Source organism: Monodon monoceros, unplaced genomic scaffold (assembly GCF_005190385.1).
Source record: "Monodon monoceros isolate NGI ecotype Baffin Bay Population unplaced genomic scaffold, NGI_Narwhal_1 Super_Scaffold_7, whole genome shotgun sequence".
Taxonomy (NCBI): domain Eukaryota; kingdom Metazoa; phylum Chordata; class Mammalia; order Artiodactyla; family Monodontidae; genus Monodon; species Monodon monoceros.
In genome coordinates, this window is record NW_021703784.1 from 101,697,225 (window position 1) to 101,721,468 (window position 24,244).

At 60.3% G+C, this 24,244-nt stretch overlaps 4 protein-coding genes across 18 annotated transcripts in view; 3 read left to right on the forward strand and 1 right to left on the reverse strand.

Annotated features, from left to right (window-relative positions):
- CUNH11orf80 (chromosome unknown C11orf80 homolog) overlaps positions 1-3,709 on the forward strand; it is a 91,140-nt gene extending 87,431 nt beyond the window's left edge. The window contains exons 15-16 of the mRNA XM_029208029.1: positions 3,224-3,411; positions 3,511-3,709. Of these exons, the coding sequence (XP_029063862.1) occupies positions 3,224-3,411; positions 3,511-3,576 (254 nt within the window). The 3' untranslated portion in view covers positions 3,577-3,709. The remainder of the gene's footprint in view (positions 1-3,223; positions 3,412-3,510) is intronic.
- Positions 3,670-16,819, forward strand: RCE1 (Ras converting CAAX endopeptidase 1). 6 transcript variants are annotated; one of them, XM_029208028.1, is made up of 9 exons: positions 3,670-3,991; positions 4,141-4,243; positions 4,342-4,421; positions 4,672-4,750; positions 5,282-5,449; positions 5,602-5,647; positions 5,917-5,979; positions 16,131-16,204; positions 16,320-16,819. In XM_029208028.1, the coding sequence occupies exons 3-9, from the start codon at positions 4,362-4,364 to the stop codon at positions 16,709-16,711; spliced, it is 882 nt and encodes a 293-aa protein (XP_029063861.1). In that variant the 5' UTR covers positions 3,670-3,991; positions 4,141-4,243; positions 4,342-4,361; the 3' UTR covers positions 16,712-16,819. The 6 variants fall into 6 exon arrangements, with proteins under 6 accessions (XP_029063861.1, XP_029063856.1, XP_029063859.1 ...); XM_029208023.1 differs by having other exon boundaries at positions 3,758-3,991; positions 4,338-4,421; XM_029208026.1 differs by having other exon boundaries at positions 3,758-3,991; positions 4,338-4,421; positions 5,576-5,647; positions 16,320-16,557.
- Positions 8,808-24,244, reverse strand: part of PC (pyruvate carboxylase) — a 105,787-nt gene continuing 90,350 nt past the window's right edge. For 8 of the 9 annotated variants that reach the window (XM_029208015.1, XM_029208012.1, XM_029208018.1 and 5 more), the window contains 11 exons: positions 22,785-22,967; positions 13,628-13,772; positions 13,172-13,261; positions 12,860-13,081; positions 12,191-12,347; positions 11,371-11,611; positions 11,009-11,258; positions 10,539-10,783; positions 9,947-10,453; positions 9,532-9,672; positions 9,143-9,447 (listed from right to left, as the gene is read on the reverse strand). In XM_029208015.1, coding sequence (XP_029063848.1) covers positions 9,199-9,447; positions 9,532-9,672; positions 9,947-10,453; positions 10,539-10,783; positions 11,009-11,258; positions 11,371-11,611; positions 12,191-12,347; positions 12,860-13,081; positions 13,172-13,261; positions 13,628-13,772; positions 22,785-22,967 — 2,430 coding nt within the window. In that variant the 3' untranslated portion in view covers positions 9,143-9,198. Of the gene's footprint in view, positions 9,448-9,531; positions 9,673-9,946; positions 10,454-10,538; positions 10,784-11,008; positions 11,259-11,370; positions 11,612-12,190; positions 12,348-12,859; positions 13,082-13,171; positions 13,262-13,627; positions 13,773-22,784; positions 22,968-24,244 lie in introns of all 9 variants that reach the window. The other variant, XM_029208019.1, reaches the window with a different exon arrangement.
- Positions 17,242-20,600, forward strand: LRFN4 (leucine rich repeat and fibronectin type III domain containing 4). Of its 2 annotated transcripts, XM_029208022.1 has the most exons (3): positions 17,242-17,446; positions 17,885-19,243; positions 19,792-20,600. In XM_029208022.1, exons 2-3 carry the CDS (start codon positions 17,895-17,897, stop codon positions 20,351-20,353), a joined length of 1,911 nt encoding a protein of 636 aa, XP_029063855.1. In that variant the 5' UTR covers positions 17,242-17,446; positions 17,885-17,894; the 3' UTR covers positions 20,354-20,600. The 2 variants fall into 2 exon arrangements, with proteins under 2 accessions (XP_029063855.1, XP_029063853.1); XM_029208020.1 differs by having other exon boundaries at positions 17,242-19,243.

The following is a 24,244-nucleotide window of genomic DNA, read 5'->3' on the forward strand; positions in this document are numbered from 1 at the left end:
ATAGCCACTGGTGCTTGAACTGGTATGGTGCAGGTGCCAGGCACTAGTCCGAGATTTGAAAGTGTATTAACGCTCTTAATTCTCAAAACAGTACTATGGTACTATTATTATCCTCACTCTACAGATGAGGAAACAGAGGCCCAGAGATGTCAATAAACTTACCTGAGGTCACACAGCTAGTAAATGACAGAGCCAGAATTCAAACCCAGGCGGTCTGGCTCTGGTCTATCTCTAACAGAGCCAGGCTGGTGGGGATGCACTGTCGGACCAAACAATGCCTGGGCTTGAGGGAATTTGGGGACTGCTTTCAGCACCGTCAGCACCGTGCTTTGTTGGTAAAATTCCTCTCTCCAGGGTAACAGCTACAACATACTGCATGGCGTCTGTGCTTAGGCCTAAGATGTGTTTCTGAATCATTCTGTCAATTAAACTGTATTTTAAATGTTGTGGGGGCTGTTCCTCCCGAAAAGAACCCTGCAGCAAAGGCTGGTACAAAGCCAAGAATCTATAATTTAGATTTGGAGATTTAGAAGAATGGAAGTGTATCATATAGCACAATTCAGTATTCACCACATACGATTCAGTATTTATGTAGTGAAAAGACAAAAGAATAAGTACTTTCCTTAGAAGAAAAAAATTAACATTTAATTCAGCACCTTCTGTGGACCCAGGGAGATGCTAGGCTCTTCCAGTGACCACTCTCACAGTGACCCTTTGGGGTGGGTAGCATTGGCCCCCTCTCACAAGAGACAACCCAGGTTCAGAGATAGGATAGAGCACTTAGCAGGAGGAGGATCTGAACTCCTGCTGCCTCTAAAGCTCATGCTTTCTCTAAAATGCAACATAAGCCTTAAAATCTAGGTGTTTATGATCTGGTGGACCGCCCCCTAGAAGAGTGTTTGAGCTGCTCTGCCTTACAGAGCTGCAACTCTAGTTGCCGTCAGTCCTATGTTCCACATGGGCAGCTACACTGAAGAAAATCACTAAGTGTGTGATGCCACTGTACACCTGTGGTCCATTCTCTGAGGAGCCTTCAGTTTGTCAATTCTTTCCATTGTCTTCCTGGCCTTCTCCTCAGTGGCCACTCCATCCTTTTTTTTTTTTGCGGTACGAGGGCCTCTCACCATTGTGGCCTCTCCCGCTGCGGAGCAGAGGCTCCGGACACGCAGGGTCAGCGGCCATGGCTCACGGGCCCAGCCGCTCCGTGGCATGTGGGATCCTCCCGGACCGGGGCACGAACCCGTGTCCCCTGCATCGGCAGGCGGACTCTCAACCACTGCACCACCAGGGAAGCCCGCCACTCCATTCTTTTAAAAAACTACCAAGCCTCGTCCTCCTGATTTAGCCTCCTACTTCACTTACTAATCTCTTTTTTCAGTAAACTCACCCTGTTTGTAATCCCCCCACTGCCAGAACCTTATCAGCATAGGGACTCACCCCCTCCAGGCTAAGGGGTGGCATTATCCTTACTGCTTTCATGGTAGCATGTTATCATCTCTGCACCTTCAACTTCTTTTCTGAGTTCCTTTCCCTCAGGAGGTCCATCTTCAAAAGGATATCTCCCATGATCTTGAACTTCTCCCACCTATCATCTCTCTCCATCACATCTCAATCAAGGTTCTCAAAAAAGCAAGCTACACTGTTTCCCTCTCTTTCTTTCATTCTCTCCCTAACCCAGGGCACTTGCTTTCCCTGTGGCCTCTGAACTGCAAAGTCTCTTGTTTGGGAAGGCCTCTTAATTACCAAATTGATGACTGTGCATTTATCTTTATCACACCTGGATTATTTGCAGAGCTTGGCACTGTGAGACTATGACTCACCAGGTTCTCCCCATCTCTTCTCTCTTCGACTAGCTTCCTCTGGCCACCCCCAAATAGTGCTCATACTGCAGTCCCTCCCTAGCTGCTCTCTTCCATCCCAGGCATTGACCCCTGCCTCTGGGCAGAAGACTCCTCAGCTGGTATGACCATTCCAGGTCTCTCCTGAGTGTTAGGTGGGAGATATATCTGCTCACTAGGCTGCTACATATGGCGGTCCCACTGGTACCTCAATTTCCTTTCTCCTGATATCTTGCCCTCTGCGCACACACCCAAAATCAGCTCTTCTTTCTTCAGTCTCTGTCATGACTACTAGCACAACCTATCCAGTTTTTCACATCTGAAACCTGAGATTCTTTTGAGATGCCCCCCATTCTAATGTTTCATATCCAGTCTACTACCAAGGCTTGTCAATTTGGCCTTATGAATACTTCTGACTCCTCCATCCCCGCTGCCTTCACTTCTTCTGGGCTCTTGAGGTCTTCCCTCCTCTAAGCTGACTCTAAGCCACACCTTTGACGAATGATGATTTTTCTGAAATACAAAATTAACAATATCTCTCCAGTGTTTAAAAACTCTTCACTGCCTTCCTATTTCCTACAGATAAAAATCCATTTCTTAGCCTTCTCTGATTCCCACTAACCCATTCAGATTCATCTCCTTGGACTGCCCCCCCCACTTTGCATTTTGTGTGGGATACTGTTTAATGCCTTTGGGTGTTTGCTTAACCCTTTCAGCCTGTTAATCCTTTCCTCTGCCTTGTCAGTCCGGTGTATTACTCTTCATCCTTCAAAACCCATCTCAGACATTTCCTCAAGGAAACCATTCTTCACGTACAGAGATGGTTAACAGCTTCTTTGTTTTACCCCTGGACTTTGTACACACTTCTGCATCGTTCCTACCATCTGTGAGCTTCACCCAGGGAACAGCTCATTGATCTACATTCCTAGGACGTGCTCAGGAAGAACCTGTAGATCCAAACTTAAAGTTTGCACTGCCTAAGCAGCGTGCCCAACAAAGGGGGAGAGAGGTGAGGCCGGCTTTCTGGCAGGGGAATCACAGTTTGGCAGGGAGGGAGGAGCTGGATGGTGCAGACTCCACAAGGAATCTGTGTGAAGTGACCAAGTGGGCGCAAGCCCCAAGTGAGGGCTTGGTTCAAGCCCAGATGCCTCTTCCCAGGCCCAGCTCAGTGGCTACAGAGACCCCGAAGCTATTGTGCAGCCTCAGCCTGACCCTGAAGGCCCGGAGCTGCCGGGTTTTGATCCGGACAGGACCAGGTGAAAGGGTCCTGAGGTGGGAGGGCTAAGAGAGCCGGACTCCAGCTCCTCCCTTTCTCCCAGGTTTCCCCCAAGGGTCGTCCTAGCACAGGACATGGGAGTAAGATGAGCGGGCTTGTTTTCTCCTAGGGACCAGCGGGCAAGTAGAAAACAAGAGTCTCAAAAGAGGCAGCCTCTGCCAAGGAGTGGAGGAGACGCGGGCTTTCCGCTCCCCTCGGGCCCTGAACCCGTCAGAGGCCACCTTGGGCCGCGCGGAACCCACCGCGGCTCCCCTGACCCCTAGCAGAAACAGGACGGGCCCCAGGAGCGGCCTGGAGGTAACCGGGCTAAGGCCGCGCAGGGGAGGCAGCGGCAGGAGGGCGGGGACCCGGCCGCTGCCGAGGGGTCCTCACCCCGGGCCCCCTTTCCTCCCGCAGGACGCGCTGTGGCTGCAGGAAATCTCCAATCTGTCCGAGTGGCTGAGTCCCGGCTCTGCGTCCTGAACCGGGCCCTCTCCCGCCGCCTCCACGTCTGCCCCGCCGCTGCCGGGCCCGCGTGTTGTCTGTAGTTCAATAAACCTACTCTGCGCGCGCAGTTTCTGCTTCAGTGTCGGGGAGGAGTCGGGGGCGGGGCTGGAGCCCGCGCCGCCGGGTGACGTCGCCACGCTTCCGGCCGGAGCGGGCCTGGCAGCGGCGGGACCGCGTCACTGGGGCGCGCCGCGGGTCCGGGCGCGATGGCGGCGCTGGGCGGGGACGGGCTTCGCCTGCTGTCGGTGTCGCGGCCGGAGCGGCAGCCCGAGTCGGCGGCTCTGGGCGGTCCAGGCCCCGGTTTGTGCTGCTGGGTGTCCGTGTTCTCTTGTCTCAGCCTCGCCTGCTCCTATGTGGGCAGCCTCTACGTCTGGAAGAGCGAGCTGCCCAGGTGCGGGGGCTGCGCCCGCGCGCGCGCGCGCAGCCAGAACCCGCGCCTCCACGAGGCGGGGCTATGGGCGGAGCTTGGGCGAACAGAGGGTGGGGCCGCGCTGTCAGGAGGTGGTTGTGGGCCCCTTGAATTTACTGCCTCCTTCATAGGGACCATCCTGCCGTAATCAAGCGGCGCTTCACCAGTGTCCTGGTAGTGTCAAGTCTCTCGCCCCTCTGCGTGCTACTCTGGAGGGAACTTACAGGCATCCAGGTGCGAAGGAGGCGGGGCAGAGGGCAGCGGGCGAGAGGTCTCAGGGCTCATTGGGGGAGGAAGCAAGACTGATGCCCCCTTTCCTGTGGCTCAGCCAGGCACATCCCTGCTCACCCTGATGGGATTCAGGCTGGAGGGCATTTTTCCAGCAGCGCTGCTGCCCCTGCTGCTGACCATGGTGAGTGCTCTTGCTTTATTTTTCCTTCCCTGCTCTTTGTTATTAGCGTGATGCTTCTTTCCGTGGCCTTTTTTTCTAATCCTGATTGTATCCAGCTTTTGACTGATGGGAGACAAGAATTGTGAGATGGCTTAGGGCCCTCGGGTATGCATCTATGGAAGCTTGAAGTCTCATGAAGCCATGTCTGGGCAAGGGCGGTGGATTATGGTTTGAAACTTTCCTTTGATCGCTCCTGTTTTTCTGCCCCCAGATCCTTTTCCTGGGCCCACTGATGCAGCTCTCTATGGATTGCCCCTGTGACCTGGCAGATAGGTTGAAGGTTGTCCTAGGTGAGTCCTCAGGGCCAAGGAAAAAAGTAGGTACAGGCAGTGCAGGACAATGAGGTAAGGGGATCAGTGCGCTTATGGTGGGTCCTGGACATGAGACATGAGATGTTCTGTTTCCTCATCAGTAAAGTGGGAGCACATATCCGGTGGTCTCAAAGAGTTAGTTCCTGATGTCCAGTGAGGCCTGTAGGGACCCCAGGCAGTACTTGTTGTGGACAAGAAAGCATTGTCCGTTACTTCCCTTAACCTTTGGTTTCCCAAACTAGAGCTGGTTTGGGGCAAGTTTTGATGTTTCCAGAGTTTACAGTCAGGACACCTTGCCTCAGCTACTAATGCCTTCCCTTTCGGTCCCCTTGAGACGCTGTTTTATACTAGGTCCGATAAGAAAATTTGACCCTTTCCTGTTCTCACAAGTATTTATGCCTAAGCTGAGTTTGGCCAGGGGGAGGTTGTGGCAGAGGGGCCCTTGGGGCCTCTAGGGTCATTTTGTGCAATACCTAGTCACTCGTGGCTTGCCCTGAATCCCCTCCCTAGCCCCTCGCTCCTGGGCCGGCTGCCTCACGGACATGCGCTGGCTGCGGAACCAAGTGATCGCCCCCCTGACAGAGGAGCTGGTGTTCCGGGCCTGCATGCTGCCCATGTTAGCACCGTGCACAGGCCTGGGCCCTGCTGTGTTCACCTGCCCACTCTTCTTTGGAGTTGGTGAGTTTGTCCAGCCTAGTCCTGCTGAAATGTTCCTGGCATGGGAACCAAGAATGGGGTTTGGGGCAAGGGCAGGGCCTATAGGGCAGGCTGGGAGGAATGTGATGTGGTTCTCATCTTCCTCAGCCCATTTTCACCACATTTTTGAGCAGCTTCGTTTCCGCCAGAGCAGTGTGGGGAGCATCTTCTTGTCTGCAGGTGAGTCCTAGAGAGCTTGCCTGGGGCAGTCCTGGGTTGGGTGTGTGAGGGTGTCCCTGATAAGTCACTCTGGAGGAAGAATGGGGAACAGAGGGCTACAGTATTGGAGGGGCCGCTGACCATGGGAGTTGGGGTGTAGAGAACAGCCTAGGTACTGGGGCAGGCAGCCACTGCCCCCAGGGGAAGGGGTTGTCTCTGGCTGATGGGTGTGCAGTGCTGGGGCAGGAAGGGCATGCAGGTGTGGTCACTCGAGGCCTCCCCGTCTCCAGCGTTCCAGTTCTCCTACACAGCTGTCTTCGGTGCCTACACTGCTTTCCTCTTCATTCGCACAGGTTGGTCCTCAGTCTCTTGGGTCCCCTGGGGCTCAAGGGCCCACAGGAGTGGGTGGGAGAATGGGAATCTGTGTCTGTTCTAGGAGCGACAAGTTTCTTCTACCGCAGTCCTTGAGACAGGCTGAGCCTGGGCCCTTGGCCTGCTGTGGTTTGAGAGCTGGCAGGAAGCACAGGCTGTGGTGTTTGGGTGGATGGGTGGGGCAGTGATCTCCTGTTTCAGGGGATGAAGGGTCTTAGCCCTGGAAGGGCCTGGGGAGGTGGTGGGGCTGCTCCATGAGCTACTCTGTCTCCCCTCCCCAGGACACCTGATTGGGCCGGTTCTCTGCCACTCCTTCTGCAATTACATGGGCTTTCCTGCCGTATGTGCGGCCCTGGAGCATCCGCAGAGGCGGCTCCTGCTGGCAGGCTATGCCCTGGGTGTGGGATTCTTCCTGCTTCTGCTCCAGCCCCTCACGGACCCTAAGCTCTACGGCAGCCTTCCCCTTTGTGTGCTTTTGGAGCGGGCAGGGGACTCAGAGGCTCCCCTGTGTTCCTGACCCACGCTCCTGTACACACTCCTATGAACTCTCATGGGCTTCCCAGCCCCTCCCCATCAAGGGGTACTGCAGGGGAGGAGCTGGCTGGGGTCCCCGAGAACTCAGGAATTTTTGTAGGGGATTGAAGCCAGAGCTAGTTGAATCCCAGGGACCAAGAGAAAGGAGTAGATATCCAAAGGATGTGGCCCCTCCTGAAAGGGGGTTGAGGAGCAGCCAGGAGTGAGGGGACAAGGGGCGGGTCCCAGGAGCCGTGCACTCCCTTCCTCACTTTGGACTGTTGCTTCTCTGAGCTGCTCTGTCCCCCCTGCCTCTGAAAAGCTGCTCGGGGGTGGAATTTACAAAAACCCTCCCCCCACCTTCCCAGGGTTTTCTCATTGTCTTTTTGCATCAGGACTTTGTATTGGGATATTAAAGAGATTTAACTTGGGTAACATGGCCTTGGACCTTTGGGAATTAGTCTCTTTGGGGTCTTGGGAATATGCCCCCCACCTGGTCCTGGCTACCTTGAACACTAACCTCTAGGCAGGTAAGCCTGGTAGGCATAGTTCCCTGAAGTACCAGACAGGATGGGAGCCTGTGGTTGCCCTGGGTCTGCAGCTTTCTCCTTCCTGAGCAAGGCCCCAAGTCCTAGCACAGGTGGGCCTGGGACTAGGTACCAGGTGTGGGCCCAGCTCATCCTGGGACCTGTGCCTATCTACCAGGATCAGAGTAGAACCCAGGGCCTTGACCCCAGTGACGGAGCCTCCAGCCTCTGAGAGGGTGGGGGAGTCCACTATGGGCCTTCCACCAGGACCTCCCCGAAGTCTACCAGCCTCACATTACACAAGAGGAAATAAGTGTAAACTGGAAGTTCAGTCACCGGGGAGGCTTTTTTGGCTCTCTCCACCTCAGACCTCTGCCACCGTGCCAGTCGTTTGGTCTCTGGAGGAACCCAGAACAAAGGTCCAGCAAGCATAAGCAACCCTGCCAAGCAACACTGTAACTCAGCGTTCTTTCTAGAACTTGGTAGTATTTTACCTGCTCTTCCTCGTGTTTTTGGAATGGTTCTTATAGTCTCATTCCGCTGCCCCTAGGACACCACCACCCCCCGGCTTTTTTTTAAACATTCTTAATGTTATCCCTTTAGGTCCCATTCCAGACTCAAGGAGGTTGTCCCAAGTCCCCTTCCCTGAGGCTGGTGGTCGAAGGAAAGGAAACCGCTGTGCAGTCACTCCCCACAGCTCCCGCAGGTTGGCTGTGGCTAAACTATAACTGGATCTAAAAGGGCATCGTGACAGTCACATACCTACCTCCCTGGAGAGCTTTCCTCTCCCCCAGCCTGTGTAGCAGCTGTCAGGGAAGCCAAGGAATTGAGTACAGGTTGGTTTTAGAGGGTACATTTGGGATCTGGGAGTCGAGAGAGGAGGCGGCCCAGGACCACACCAAAGGTTAGGTGTAGTACCCTGAGAGCACTAGGCTGGCAGGGTGCTGGGATGTACTTCCTGCCTGATCCCCTGAGGGTCAGGGGATCTGGGCTCTGTCCCTCCTCTTCCTTACGCTCCTGCTCAGGAACTGCCCAGGGCCCCCCCTGCCTTTCTCTTTACTCGCCATCCTTACCTCCCCTGTGTAGTGGGCAGCAGTGCAGTGACACGGGCAGGGTTGCTGTCCCACCCCACAGGTGAGGGAACTGCAGGCAAGAATTGGGATTCTCCCGAGGGCTGATTTGGGGGTCAGGGGGTCAGGCAGGATCTGATCCTGGGACTCAGTCCAGTGCTTCTAACCTCCCACCAAAATCCACACCCAGAGGTTCCCACACCCAAGGGTCTCGTCTGCCTCTGGAAAGTGGTGTCTGTTTGCATCTAGTTCTGGATAGGGTGGTGGGTTGGTCCCAGCTTAGAAAATAAAGCAGTGTAGTTGAGAAGCAAGTCCACCAGCAGCCTGGGTTTGAACTCTCTCTGCCTCTTAACTAGCTGTCGGGTCCTGGACAAGTTATTTAACCTGCCTATGACTCCATTTCTGTGTCTATAAAATGGGTGAAAGTGTTAATAGGTGTTGAGTTAATAGGTGTTAAGTGCTTGGAACAACCCCTTCCCCAGCCCAAGCTCTCAGTGACAACTAGCTAATCCTATTTGGGGTGTGTATACAATAGGCACTTAGTAGTGACGTAAAACCAGGGCCACTGTTGTCATCCTCACTACCCTCCTAGGAGGAAGAAACAACTGACTGCCCCCCTACCCATGGGGGAGTCCAAGAGGCAGCCCTACCCCTCTGCCGTGTGGCACTAGGGTGGGGTGGGCTGCACAGGACCCAGAATGGAGGGAAGGGGAAAGCCAGTTTTATTGAGCGAAGTTCTCAGACCTGGGACTTAGGTTTCCCCTGCAGGAGGCAGGGCCCCTAAGTCTGCTTCCCTAGGTCCCAGGCCTGCCTGCACCCCCACCTGTAGTCTCCAGCAAGGGGGGGGGACCCTTATTTGGCAAGGGATGAATATGTGAGCGACTGTCCACCGGCAGGGAAAGGACAGAGGGCAGGAGGAAAGGCATGGGCCACCACAGGCAGTGTCTCTCCTGCCACAAACAACTGAGGACAGGAGCTCCAGGGCCCGGCCTTCCTGCCCTCAGGCACTGGCTGGCCTGGGCCTGCCCTGGCAGCGCAGCACCTTGAAGGCTTGGGGTGGGGATGGCCAGGCTGCCAGTCCGGGGCAAGATCACTCAATCTCCAGGATGAGGTCGTCACCCTCCAGTGTCATGTCTGTAGTCACGTGGACCTTGCGGACAGTGCCCTCCACGGGCGAAGTCACTACAGTCTCCATCTTCATGGCACTGAGCACACACAGAGGCTGGCCCTTGGTCACCTTGTCCCCTGCTGCCACCTTGATGTCTATCACCTTCCCAGGCATGGGTGCCCCAATCTGGCCCTTCACATCCTTCAGGGCCTTGGGGTGGAAGTGCATCTCCTGCAGACAGGGGAGAGGACGTGAGACACCAGGCCCTGCCCATCCCCACTGCCTGGCTGGCCCCGTGGGGTGGGGGGGCTGTACCTTCATGGCCTGAGTATCCTTGACCAGAATGGATCGCAGCTGTCCATTGAGCTCGAAGAAGACCTGCCTCTGGCCGGCCCGGTTCAGGTCACTTATGGCCAGGGCTTTGATGTGCAGCGTCTTGCCTCGCTCCAGCTCCACCTGCAGGGAGGGTGTGGAGGTTCAGAGCTGGGATGGGGGCAGGTGCGGGGAGGGCAGCCCCCTGACCCAATCCCAGGCAAGTACCCCCTCCCTGGGTCTCAGCTCCTCCCTTGTAAAGGCCTAGCTCCCTGGTCTCTTAAGGGTACTTTGTGAACCCATAGCTCACGAGGCCCAGTGACGGCCAAGCCAAAGCCTGGCACTCTAGATGTGCTGGGGTCCTTAGGGATAGCAGGAGTGCTGGGGTGGAGTGCAGATGGGTGCCAGAGCCACTGACCTCAAACTCCTCTGCAATTTTGGGTCCCTGCAGGAAGAGGCGGGTGTTGAGGCTGTCCAGGGGGCCAAAGGTGGCAGTGAAGTCCTTGAAGTGGGCAAAGACGTCGGGGTACATGGCCGCTGAGAGTACATCCTCCGGGGTCACCTCCTCCCCATGCCGTTCTATCAGCTCCTTCTCCAGTGCCTGCAGATCCAGGGGAGGGAGGGAGGCTCCAGGCCGTCCCTCCACCCTTGGCAGGTCCTTTAGCACCTGGGGTGCAAAGCAGAGGGTCAGGCCTGATTCCTGGACTCCCCTCCGCCCCACCACGTTGTGCTGGGCCTTCCTTACCTTGGAGCGAAGGGGCTCAGGGAACCCCCCGTGGGGGATGCCAATGTACCCTTGCAGGAACTCCACCACTGAGCGGGGGAAGGACAGCTCTTCTGCCTGAGCTTCGGCCTCTGCCCGGCTCAGCCCATTCTGCACCATAAACTGGGCCAGGTCCCCCACGATCTTGGAGGAGGGGGTTACCTGAGGAGAGGGGACCCCTGGGTTAGGGTGCCAGGCACTGTATAGAGGCCCAGAGGCAGGGGTAAGAGCACTGGGCCTGGCTCACCTTGATGAGGTCGCCCAGCATCTGGTTGGCCTCCACATAGGCCTTCTTGACCTCCTTGAACTTGGAGCCGAGCCCCATGCTATATGCTTGGAAGTGCAGGTTGGTGTACTGGCCCCCTGGGATCTCATTCTCATACACATCAGAGTTGCCAGACTTCATGGTGGCCGTGCAGTCAAAGGCCGCATACAGTCCCCGGGCCCCCTCCCAGTACTCACTGTAGTCAAACACACGGTCCAGGGGCACCCCTGCAGGGAGGCCAGAGGCGGAGAGGGCTTGGAAATGTGCTGAGCTTCCAGATGCTCCTCCCAGGACCCCAGGGCCAGGTCAGGCCACATCGCAGACGTGGCTGATGGAAGGCAAGACCAGGCCAGGCCGGAGCATCTGGATTCTAGGATATGCCCAACTCTGCTGGGACTGGTGAGGGCTGCAGCTCTGAGAGGGGAATGGCCTTGGGCTGCGGCTGTTCCTACCTGTGTCCAGGGGAGTCCCTCGGGTACAGGCCACCAGGGCCCCCATGCTGGGCTGTGAAGTCATTCCAGACATGGAGTCAGCTGCCACGTCTACCACATCAGCGCCAGCGTGGGCACAGGCCAGCATGGCTGCCACGCCTGCCCCTGACGTGTCGTGGGTGTGGATGTGCAATGGGAGGTCAGGGAAGCGGTCTCGGAGGGAGGTGACCAGCATGGTGCAGGCCGTTGGCTTCAGCAGCCCTGCCATGTCCTAAGGGAAGAGGGGAGGAGAAAGAAAGACGGTGAGGAGGGGGCGTGACATGGGGGGGGGGGGGTGAGGGACATGGTGGGGAGACTCCTGGGGGTGGGCTGGGCCCCAGCACCTTGATGCACAGGATGTGGGTGCCAGCTCGCACCAGCTCTTCAGCCAAGCCCATGTAGTAGTGCAGGGAGTATTTGGTTCGGCTGGGGTCGGCCACGTCACCCGTGTAGGAGATTGCGGCCTCCACCACACCACCGGCACTGCCTGCCGCCTCCATGCCCAGCAGCAGGTTGGGCAGGTAGTTGAGGGAGTCAAAGACCCGGAAGACATCCATGCCATTCTCCTTGGCTACCTCACAGAACCTGAGTGGGTAGGAGAGCTCAGGGGTTAGCGCCATCCCACTCCCTGCAGCACATCCTTTTCTGCCTCCTGGCCCACTTGCAGCCCCTGGGGAATAATATCTGACGGTCGGGTCTGGCAGGGGGCGTGGCACCCACAGAGCCAGGGGGCACCACAGTATGTCCATAGCGTGGACAAGGCCTCTCCAGGGCAGCCTGGGCTGGGCAGGGTCACCCCAGCAGCATCCGGCAAGGACCGGAGCTGTCCTGTGCTAGTCGCATGCAGTGCAGCTCAGTCTGCCCAAGTTCGAAGAATCTGCTGGGGATTCTGCTTTGCAAAGGAATGGCAGGCTGAGGGAGACAGTGAGGCCTGGGTTTCAGCCCCAGCTCTATACCACGTGGCCTGGGACAAGTCACCTGCCCTCCTGGGGCCTCCACTGGAAGCCCTCCCAGTTCTCTGACTGTAACTTGCAGCCCTTGCTGGGTACAGCTACCGAGAGACTTGGTTTCAAGCCCGCTATGGGGAGCGCAGGCCATTGCATTGTGGCCTGGCACCTGCTGGGCCACATCGTGCAGTGTCTGCCCACCCCACCCCAGGCTCACTTGAAAACCACATTGTCGGGGTAGTTGGTGTAGCCCACGGCATTGGCCCCCCGCAGCAGCATCTGGAACGGGATATTAGGGACGAGCTCCCGGAGCTCCTGCAGCCGCCGCCAAGGGCACTCGTACAGGAAGCGCATCGCAACATCAAATGTGGCTCCTGCACAGGGACCAAGAGGCCCAGGTCAACCCCGAAACGTCCTGGGGGCCCCACCAGGCCCTGCAGCTCTGCAGCCTGAGCCTCTGGCCCTACCACCAGGCCCTGCTCATCTTCAGCATCCCTCGCATCCCAGCCACAATTCCTGCAGACTTTTTCCTTTGCTGATCTCTTGGGACAGGTCAGGTTTACTGTGTCCTCTCTGCATCCGCTTTCACAGCCCTCACCCCATACTCTCTGTGCTATAATTAACAGGCAGGCATCTCCTCCCTGACCCTGAGCTGCCTGGGTCTCAGCTCTGCGATCTCATGCCCAGCACCAGGATTGGCTAGAACGGGCACCAGTCACTATTTGCTAAACACATGAATGTCGTGCCTTGTTCCGTTCTCACTCGTTCCCTCAGTGTTAACATCTCTAGCTATTCCTGGAGAGCCCGAGTGGCCTGCCTGTACTGTGGATACCACATTCCTGCCATGCACTGTCCCACATCCCATCCCATCCCTCCTCCAGCCTACCTCCCCAGTTCTCTATGCTGAAGAGTTTGCTGAAGTTGTGGGCAACATAGGGGGAGATCTTTTTGAGATCGTGGGTTCGCACACGCGTGGCCAGCAGTGACTGGTGGGCGTCCCTGAAGGTCGTGTCCATCAGCAGCAGCCCCTGGTGGTTCCTCACCGCTCGAGCAAAGCCCTCGGGACCCTCCCGCAGCAGGATGTCTCTGAAACCAGCTGGGGGCAGGCCTAGGGCAGACTGGGGCGTTAGCACCCATCCTGCAGGGGGCAGCCTCCTCTTTGTCTCCCCTATGAGGTGGCAGAATGACTCTCACCTACCTATGGGCACCACAGGGACAATAGGGTCCGTGGGGCTGGGGCTGGCCTTGACGGGGATCGGGGTGGTTGGGCCGTTCACCATGACGTGTCCTGGGGAGAGAGTGGGCAGTGGGTCAGGGCAGGCTGGGCAGAGCCTGAGTTGAGGGCAGAGAGTTGCTGGGCTCGGGGATGGGGGGATTCCTCCAGGATCCCTGGTCTTCCAGCTGGCCCCTGTCCTCTCCAAAGCCAGGGCCTCCTGGGTCCAGGCAGTGGGGACCTAGTGACGGCCACATGGATGGGAAAGGGGGCCTCTAAGATCAGGAGCAAGGAAGGTGGGCGGGGTGGGAGGGTGAAGCAAAGGAAGAAGGTGCAGGACCAGACTGAGGACAGAGGCAGGGGCTGCTAGGAAGCTCTCTGGGCAGGGAGCCAGAAGCAAGGCATCTGGGAGGGGAGAGAAGGGCAGTCTCGGGGCCGGACCAAGGTAGTGCAGCAGCTTCTGGGCCCGGTTCTGTGCAGGCCGCAGCTGGAATAGCTCCGGGTTCTCATCGATGAACTGGGTGTCCACGGTGCCTGCCAGGAACTGCTGGTTGTTGAGCACATTCTGCAGGAAGGGGATGTTGGTCTGCAGGACAGAGGCGGGTGGGAGGGTGTCACCGTGCAGCACAGACAGGGACAGGAGAGGCTAAAAGTGCCACCCTAGGCTAGCACAGCTGCCCGAGTTCCCCAGGGCACCATGCTGAGGCTGAAGCCTCCCTGCGGAGTGGCGTTCCCCCATCTCCTCACCAGACCCACCCCCGTTCTGGCAAAGTCCCCTAAGCCGTAAGGGGCCTGAGCCCGTCCTGCCCTCCTTGCTTGCCATGGAGCATGTGCTGAGCCCCACCTCCTCCTTCCTCAGGGATCTGGAAATAAGCACCTCCTCCCACCCCACAGCCTAAAAGATGGATTCGGCCTTCCCCACAGTGGTGCGGCATAAAGCAGCCCCCTTCTGGCCCTGCTAGCTGCACCTCTTCAAAGAGGCTCCCGCCTCCAGCACCCTCCCCGCCACACACAGCACATGGCCATGCCCTGATGGTCTCCCTATGGCCCCTCCTTCCAGTTAAGGGGGCACCTTCCCAGCCTTCTCCTGCTAACAGCTCCCACCGGGATGTTCTCTCCCTGGTCCCCACTGGGGGCTCCTCCCACCCCTGCAGGATGGAGTTCTCAGGGCTGTTACTGGGCCTCTTCCCACACAGCACACTCTCTCTGGGTGGCCTTGTCCTGGGCCTCCAGCTCCAGACCCAAAGTGGAAATGCCTCCTGGGCATCTGTCCTTGTGTGTCCCTCACACAAGCTCATCAGGTCCAAAATCAGCTTCTCTCACCCAGTCCTCTGCCTTCTGCTGGGTGTCTCACCATCTACCCAGTTACCAGAACCTCCACTAAAATCACCCTCACCCCCCACTCCTGTGCCACTGGTCAAGCCAGATGACTACCACAGCCATCTCTAGACTCTGTGACCCCTGTCCTCAGGCCATGCCCTCTGCCGGGCTTTCTCATCGTGGCCACCTCTAGCCACACCAATCTTGCCTTGTGCTCTCACACCTCCACACCTGCCTGGTAAGCTCTTCCTGGAAGTCTGAACTTGAAGACCACCTTTGTCCTCATCCCCCACCCTCACGGTGGAGCCGGATGCTCCCTTTCTAGGACTCCATGGGATCAGCTGTTGGAAAGTTCCTCCCTCAGCCTCATCATCTTTTGCTTGTCTGTATCCCTCACATGCCCGGGAGCATGGGTGCTGTCTGAGGGACCGGTGCCCACGTGCTTTGTGCACAAGGGCCCCCAAGTCTGCTCGTTAAACAGCTGGGTGACAGAATGACGCTAGGGCAGGGTAAAGTCCAACCTAGAGGCCACATGGGGGCCTGGGAGCCAGCGCTGTGAGAGATGCCCCATGACTGCAAGTGGAAGGGATTCCAGTGTATGTGTGCCTATGACCATACGGCTACAGCCTGGCTGTTACTTCAGAGAAGGCAGCTCCATGTGTCACCCATTCGTGATCTCTGTTGGCACCTTCAGTAGGGACTCCAGGCCCAGCATGAGCTGCTGGGCCCTGCTGCTACTGTGAGATCCTACCTGTTCCCCCAGGGCTCCTATCACCTGGAGGCCCGGAATGGGAAGGGTGCCTCCCCAGCCAGCATCCCACTGGCGGCCACTGCAGAGTGGGGCCCAGCCGACATTGCCTCGTGCCTGTCTGGTGTGACCAGTCTGCCTGTCTGCCCCTGAGACTAGTCAATGCTCCTCTTAAAGAGATGGGGACATTTCACCTGTGCCAAGGCATGGCATTTGAGATGAAGAAACCAGTTAAACCATCTAAAGAACCTAGAGCCACCTAGGGGTGGGAATGATCCTAAGAGGCTTCCCCTGTCCCACCCTGCATGCCCCTTTTGTAGACCCCTCCCCCTTTGTAATTTTCGGAGCCTCTGTCATCCCATCTGTACTCCATGGGGATAGCAACCAGGCCCATCTGGTTCCTGATGTACCCCAACTCCCTGCACAGAGTGGAACACGATGGATGCCAGTAAACACGTACGTTTAGAGTGAATGAAAACATTTTTGATGGGGAGAAGAGGAACAAGGGGATATCTAATGCCACTGAGCAAGAGTTGACCTGGGCTAGGATCCAGTGCCTTCATTTTACAAATGCAACAGCCGAGGCCGGGGGAGTGGCAACGGTAAGAATGGCTTCCAGCGGCCAGGTGGCTAGCCCCTCACAGGCTGCTTCATTTCTTCTCCTCTCAGCCCTATGAAGCACATAAAATTAATACTCTTTGGCATAGATAAGAAAATTGTCTCAGTGGTTAAAAAACTTGTCCAAGGTTACCTGGTGTACCAGGCAGGATTAGAGTTCCGTCTGTTTCCCTGAGGTAAGGGAAAGGATCTGAGTAGCTTGAGGACCAGGAAATACTTGGGGGAGGTGGTGACTTGCCTTGTTTCCCATCTGGGCAGCCACGACGAAAGACCAGAGTGCCCGACCTGGTTCTCAGCCCTCAGCGCTCCCACCCAAGCCCCGGATCTCGGAGGTAGAAAGCAGGCAACTCATGGCCCCCCACCCCGCCCGCCACTAACACACACACCCCGGGAGCCCCTTCTCAGGTGATCCGTCTAAGCCGAGCTTGTCCCGGGCCACTCTTCCAGGGAAATGGCCCGGTAGGGGCAGAAGCTGGACGGAGGGGCTGTCGGCACAGCCAGGACCACTGACGCACAGCTTGAAACAGCGTGCCACCGCCGGCCTGCTGGGAACCGCGCCGCACACACCAATTGGGTCGGAGGCGGAGACCGGTTGGCTCCGGAGCGCACCAGGCAGGGCGGGGAGCCCGGGAAAGAGGGAGGGGCCGGCAGCGGGGGCGGAGCGCAGCGCCAGACCCAAGGCCGAGCCCTCTCGGCCCCACCCCGCGGGAGCCCTTCCTGGGGGGAGGGGAGGCGACGCCCCAAACCCTCCCCTCCCCCCGCAAGGCCCGTGTCTGTTGGGGACCCTCCACGTGACTTGGCAATGCAGAACCGTTATGACCTTCAGCGTGTGTCTGTGAATGCAAGGGTCCCAGCAACAGTGCGGGTTTGCACCCGGCCCTGCCTGTGGGTGCGGGGACGTGTGGGTGTGTGGACATGCGTGGGTGTGTTCGGGAGGGTGCCCAGCGACATGTGACGAAGACTCTCTCGTCTCTGGGAGATGGTGAAGGGGCCCGCGGGCTGGCGCTTTGTCTGGCTGTCTGCAGAGTGACGGTTCGCGCAGCGGCAGCAGGCGCCAGTGCGGTGCAGGATGCAGGGGCGCCAGGGTGGCCGGGGGCGCGCGCGCCTGTGCCAGGGTGAGTGCACTGCGGCGGCGCCGGGGGGCTGCGCGGCGGGTCCGCGCCGGCCCGGGCCTCGGGCGTGACCAGGAGCCACCCGTGGGCCCTGCAGTGGCCGCGTATCCGGATGACCTCGGGAGCCGGCCTGGGTCCCGGTGGATCCCCGCGAGCCCCTCCACGTCCGTTCCCCACGTGCGTGTCCACGGTGCGCGTGCTCGTTGGCTCGCACCCCCCTGCCTGTCACTGCTGCTACTGCTGCTACTGCCGCTGCTGCCGCCGCCGCCGCCGCGCCGTGGAAAAGGTGCCGGGAACCGAGTGAGCCGGGGCCGCGGGCCCGAGCGCCATGGGCCGGAAGGCGTGCGGAGGGCGGCTGGTCAGCCCCGGGCCTCACCCCCGCGGGAGAGCCGCCTGGAGTCGGCAGGGGCCGGCCGGGCCCACGGGGAGGCCGGCCCGCGCCCCCTGAGCTGCGGACACCAGGTGAGGGGGCTGCGGGGGACAGACTAGGGGTTGGCCAGGGAGGGACAAGGGGCCACGGGAGGGGTTGGGGAGGGGCACCTTAGCAGGCGGGGGAGGGGATGGCGCCGAAGGGATGCCGGAGATTCCAGGGGACACCGGGGAAAGGAAGTTCCGGGACCCTCCCTGCTCTCATGGCCACCTCCGCTTCCTGCCTCAAGCCTCACCTTGTACCCAGAGCCCGGACTCCCCCTAACTGCTTGGGGAATGTGACCTTTACTCTGGGGGCCCTGGCCCTGCAGGCTCCAGCCCTCTCTCAGCCTTGGGGGACCCCTTGGGCCCTCTGACCCTGACCCCACCGCCAGGCCAGGCTCTCGAAGCTGGCCCCTGAGACTGGGTCTTGGGGCAAGTGGGCACCTGTGCCAGACCCACCCGTGCCTGGGCTGTGACCCTTCCCTACAGGGCGCTCACCATGGCCCCGCCGCTCCTGCTGCTGCTGCTGGCCAGTGGAGCGGCCGCCTGCCCACTGCCCTGCGTCTGCCAGAACCTGTCTGAGTCGCTCAGCACCCTCTGTGCCCACCGAGGCCTGCTGTTCGTGCCACCCAACGTGGACCGGCGCACAGTGGAGCTGCGGCTGGCTGACAACTTCATCCAGGCCTTAGGGCCGCCAGACTTCCGCAACATGACCGGGCTGGTGGACCTGACGCTGTCCCGCAACGCCATCACCCGCATCGGGGCCCGCGCCTTCGGGGACCTGGAGAGCCTGCGCTCCCTGCACCTGGATGGCAACAGGCTGGTGGAGCTGGGCACTGGCAGCCTGCGGGGCCCCGTCAACCTGCAGCACCTCATTCTCAGCGGCAACCAGCTGGGCCGCATTGCGCCGGGGGCCTTCGACGACTTCCTGGACAGCTTGGAGGACCTGGACCTGTCCTACAACAACCTGCGGCAGGTGCCCTGGGCCGGCATCGGCGCCATGCCTGCCCTGCACACCCTCAACCTGGACCACAACCTCATCGACGCATTGCCCCCGGGCGCCTTTGCCCAACTCGGCCAGCTCTCCCGCCTCGACCTCACCTCCAACCGCTTGGCCACGCTGGCGCCCGACCCGCTCTTCTCCCGGGGGCGCAACGCCGAGGCCTCGCCTGCCCCGCTGGTGCTGAGCTTCAGTGGGAACCCCCTGCACTGCAACTGCGAACTGCTGTGGCTGCGGAGGCTCGCCCGGCCGGACGACCTGGAGACCTGCGCCTCCCCGCCCAGCCTGGCCGGTCGCTACTTCTGGGCGGTGCCTGAGGGCGAGTTCTCCTGTGAGCCGCCCCTCATTGCCCGCCACACGCAGCGCCTCTGGGTGCTGGAGGGCCAGCGGGCCACACTGCGGTGCCGGGCCCTCGGCGACCCTGCGCCCACCATGCACTGGGTCGGCCCTGACGACCGGCTGGTCGGCAACTCCTCCCGAGCCCGGGCTTTTCCCAACGGGACCCTGGAGATTGGGGTGACGGGTTCCGCGGACGCGGGGGGCTACACCTGCATTGCCACCAACCCTGCTGGCGAGGCCACAGCGCGGGTAGAACTACGAGTGCTGGCCTTACCCCACGGAGGGAACGGCAGTACCGAGGGGGCCCGCCCGGGGCCCTCGGACATCGCCGCCTCAGCCCGCACTGCTGCCGAGGGCGAGGGGACGCTGGAGTCTGAGCCAGCCGTGCAGGTGACGGAGGTGACCGCCACCTCGGGGCTAGTGAGCTGGGGGCCAGGGCGGCCGGCGGACCCCGTGTGGATGTTCCAAATCCAATACAACAGCAGTGAGGACGACACCCTCGTGTACCGGTGAGGAGGGGCTTCGCAGTCCGTGCCCCCAGTGCCACCCCAGCCGCCCTCCTCTGAACTCTGCCCCATCCCTCGGGCCTGGCTACCTCTCCTGCTCCTTCTGCCTCCTTGGGGCTTCCACACACCCCTCCTCAGCTTCTGAGCTGCCTGGGCCCAGTGGGGGCTGCAGGAGGAGGGGAGGGGGAGGCCTCAGACGTGGCAGAGCGGGTGAGGCCTCGGGTATTGGCGGCCGTCTGCATTTATGCTCGTGGGCTTGGCCCGCACACGCGTGGTGTTTGTGCGTCTGGCGTGTGATTCTCCACCGCCTCGAGGCCAGCCCTGGGCCCGGGTGTCAATGTGCACACCTCTCTGGCCCCTGACAACCGGCTCCAGGGCCACACGCGCCTGTCTTGTTTTCTCTGCCTTCTTCAGTGAACACACAGGCCCGTGTGGTCCTGGGGAAGGGGGAGTTCAGAGCTGGGGCCTGGGGGCGCATGGTGAGGCGGGTGGGGGTGGGCTGGGGCCCGGGCCCCCTTGCCTGCACTCTGACTGCCTGCCCTTGCCCACAGGATCGTCCCAGCCTCCAGCCACCACTTCCTGCTGAAACACCTGGTCCCGGGTGCCGACTATGACCTCTGTCTGCTGGCCCTGTCACCCGCCGCTGGGCCTTCCGACCTCACAGCCACTAGGCTGCTGGGCTGTGCCCGCTTTTCCACGCTGCCAGCCATTCCCCTGTGCCACGCCCTGCAGGCCCACGTGCTGGGCGGGACCCTGACTGTGGCTGTCGGGGGGGTGCTGGTGGCTGCCTTACTGGTCTTCACTGTGGCCTTGCTGGTTCGGGGCCGGGGGGCCGGGAATGGCCGCCTCCCCCTCAAGCTCAGCCACGTCCAATCCCAGACCAACGGGGGCCCCAGCCCCACACCCAAGACGCACCCACCACGGAGCCCCCCGCCTCGCCCCCAGCGCAGCTGCTCCCTGGACCTGGGAGACACGGGCGGGTGCTACGGGTACGCCAGGCGCCTCGGAGGAGCCTGGGCCCGACGGAGCCACTCTGTGCATGGGGGGCTGCTCGGGGCCGGGTGCCGGGGCATGGGGGGCAGCGCCGAGCGGCTGGAAGAGAGTGTGGTGTGATGGCAAGGGAGCCAGCCCGGGGTGGGCGGCCTCCTGGCCCAGTGGGTCAGTGCTGCCTGGGAGTCCCTCCTGGTTTTACCCTGGGTCCCTTGGGAAGGACAGGGGGCGCTCTCCCTGGTTCTGGCCTCCAGTCGGGCAAAATGGGACAGGTCCCTGTGACAGGTGCTCACGGCCTCCGAGGCGGGGGCTACAGCCACCAAGTGCAAGTCTTGTTTTTCTTTATAATAAAATTACTGGGGTCACCTCACCGCTAGTCTCTGGTCTTGCCCTGCTAGGTTTCCTGAAAAGAGAGAGGGGACTCCGGGCCAGTGGAGGCACAAACAAGACGGGGTCAGTGCTGGGGCTACCAGCCCCATGGAGGCCCAGCCAGCCTGGGATGCCCTCGGGTCCTGGAGTGCTGTGGGGCCCAGCGCCTCTGTGCTCTTTGCCCACGTCTGAACACAGGGAACGCCCCTTCCTGACGGCGCATGGGCAGGATGTCTCGCCCTCACGTGGCATGGGCGTTACAGTGCACTGGGTAGCAAAGGGAGCAGGTGGGAGGCGGTGCAGCCCTTCTGGGCAAAGGGACCTGGGCTGGTAACGTTCTTAGCAACTCAGTAAGGAAGTCCCCATTGGCTCCCGTGGGTGACAACCTTATTCACCATCAGCCAGGGCACCTTCTGGATGTATAAAATGTCACTCCAAAGGGATTGGAAAGGGACTTGGAATCCCATTGCCCTGCTCTCAGTCTGCGGCCCCCCAGAAGGTTCCTGTCAGGGATGCAGGCCCTGAGCAAGATCTTGGCTCTCAACTGCTCCACTGACGCCCCTCGTGGCTTTGCTCTTGCTGGACACCCAGGGGCAAACACCAAGGGAGACCACGCCCACACGGCCCCTGCTCTAGTCCCCACCTCAAGGAGCCACAGTCACGGGGCGGCGTGCCCTGCCCTGCCTCCTCCAGGCCCAGGTCCCCACCAGCCTCTGGCCCAGACAGGCCTCCTCCAGCCTTCAAACAACCACTGCTCCTGGGCATCAGCTGGGAGGAGTCAGTGCTCCAAACACACTTCCGGGCACGTGTGGCGCAGCCCGTGCACCCAGTGCTTCGAGGACATGCAGGTGCCCGGGTCCCGCTGCGGAGGGTGGGCGTGGCACCCCAGGCCTGCGTGTGTGGCCCTTTCTGCCTAAGGGGGCCCACTGTGGCTCTGATGGCAGCCCAGTGAGAGTTGGCGTGATAAGGTGCATGCGTACACATGTGGCAGGCTGAGCTCACACACTTGTATGTGTGCATGGCATCGACACACACGTGTGCCTGCCCACCCAGCCCCGGAACACATACCTGGATGTGGCCCAAGAGAGATCCTGGTTCAAATAAAATGAAACAAGGTCTTCAACAGAGAAGAGCAGGAGAGCGTGAGCCCTGCAAGGGGCCGCGGAGAGAGGGTGGAGAAGGCACAGGGGAAGGCGGGGGAGGGCAGGTGGCCTGCAGGGCTGCGGCGCAGGGTTGGCAGGGCCAGTGGCCTGGTCCAGGTGCACATTTGGGCAGGACGCTGGTGCCCCAGCCTGCTGTCAGCCTCCCACCTTCCTCAGCCCCTTCAAGGCCCCCATGGCCCTGGTCTCCCTTCTCCACCTGCCAGCTCTAAGGCAGTGGGCGCTCAGGAGCCCTCCAGCCCACAGGACAGGTGGAGGGTCCTATGGCCCACGGGCACAACCACGGGGGGGGGCCAGCCGGGGTCACCAACAGGACAACACAGCAACAGAAGCAGGCAGGTGAGGGGTGGGGTGGCCGGGCCCCCTGCACACTGGCCACCCCCCACCGGGGCAGCCCTGGGACACCGTGGTAGGAGACCAAGCCCCCACAGCAAGAAGCGGGTGGAGCACACGTCACGACACGTCTCTGCCACGTGTGCAGGAAATGGCCCCCCGACCAGGAGTCCTGAGGCTCCTCACGGAAGTGCAGAGGCCCCACAACACGGACCCTGGGAGGTGGGCCGAGCCCCACAGGCTCCTTCCTCCCACGTGCTTTTTCAAAACGCTTCTGCACCCTCGGAGCACCTGCCAGACACCGTGGAGCATGTCAACAGGTGAGGGGAATGACGTGGGGCTGAGAGAGGACAGCGCTGCCCATGCGCCCCAGACCCAGCAGGGCTGGAGCAGCCGAGGAGAGGTAGCATCCCCCGGGACTCTCAGGTGAGGAGGAGTGGGTCTGCCAGGCCGCCACCCTCCACAGGGGGCTGGGCAGCATGATCTCCGAGGGGCAGAGCCCCGTCCTTCTGCCCCTCCTGCCTTGCAGAGTGTCTGACGGCAGCGTCTGCCCAGAGAGTGCCCGCAGCTACTCAAGCAGCGCTGGCCTCGGGGACAAGACAGTATGTGGCTGTGATTCCATCTCCAGCTATACACAACTGACAGGGCCTGACCGAGACGCCAATGGGCATCTCGGGCCTGAAGACTCTCACCTTCACGCCTCGGACTCTGAACTCGGCAAGGGCTCTGCTCATCTTTGTGGCGGCCGTGGGGTGGTCCTTGCCGTGGGCGATGACTTTGACCAGCAGGGAGTCGTAGTGGGGGGAGATGACGGCGCCTTGGAAGGCAGAGGCGTTGTCCAGGCGGATGCCCATTCCCTCCCCGCTCCGGAACACCTGCGGGGAGAGGCCAGCATGGGCCAGCAGGGTGCTGAGGGCCGTGCACAGGTGAACCCCAACTCTGGCTTGTGAAGTTCTTACTTTCCGCCAGCAAACCCAGGGGCACCCCACCGTGTGGAGGAAGGGCCGCAGTCACTGCTCCCTCCTCCCCAAGAGGAGAAAGGGGGCAGGACAAGGGATGGGGAGGGCACTCGGGGCTGATGCGGAGCCTGCAGGGCACGGAGGGACCAGGGCAAGCCGGCCAGATCCCACCGGCCTGCCACCCCGCCCGCCTGACCAACCCTCTTGCTTTTCAGGTTCATTCATTAGTTCACTCATTCATTCCACAGCATGTGTGCCCGCCTCGTGCCAGGTAGTGGGGACAGAGCAGCTAAAACAGAGTCCCCTGGTCGCAGGGGGCTCCCAGCCTGCTGGGCGAAGGGGGCAGACAAACAAATGAGGAAACACACAGGCGGGTGACAAGGATGCTGCAGGACGAGGGCAAGGCAAGCGGAGGCAGGCCAGGGGGCCAGGGGGCGTCTAACATATGCAGTGACAGGGAAGGCCTCCGTGTCCCCCCACCTTCCCTTCCTTCCAAATGGGAGGAGCCAGTGAGTGGGTGATTAATACTAGGAACAGGGAGCCAGGCCAGATGCAGGGAGACACACAGGAGCCCACGGGCCCAGGAAGGGAAGCAGAGAGCGAGGGTCAGAGAGGCGGCTCATGGGGATGCACGGGGGCTCCAAACGGTCGGATGCGGGGAGGGGGGCCACGGCACGGGGACAGGGGCTTGGGGCGTGAACATCTGTGGAGGGGGAGGGAGAGCCTGCACCCGGGGCAGGGGACCCATGTGCGGCACAGGTCAGGGAGACGGGGCGGGAGGGACAGCCGGGGGGGCTTGGGACACACGCTGCACCGTATTTCCACGTCTAAGGGACACAGGCCCGTGTTCAATAAAAAGGAACTCAATAAAATATTTAAGGGTGAACACACAGCTGTGAGCAGGAACTGTCAGCTAAAAATATTCTGCGGTAAACTAGGCTCGGAGGAGCCAGGCCCCGGAGGTGGAGGTGCAGCAAGGCAGCACTGTGTTTCCGAGCTGCCCCTTCCCGGCCGAGGGCAGGGAAGTCGGGGCCGCTCAGTGCACAGCACTCTGGCCTTGGGGCTGGCCCCCACCTATGGACTTGGACCCTTCCAGAAACGGAACTCCGGCGGCAGCTCTGCCTCAAGCCGAGCAGCTCTATGCGGCTTTCAGAATCCAGATAGCTCCCCTTCCCTCCCCGGCCACCCCACAT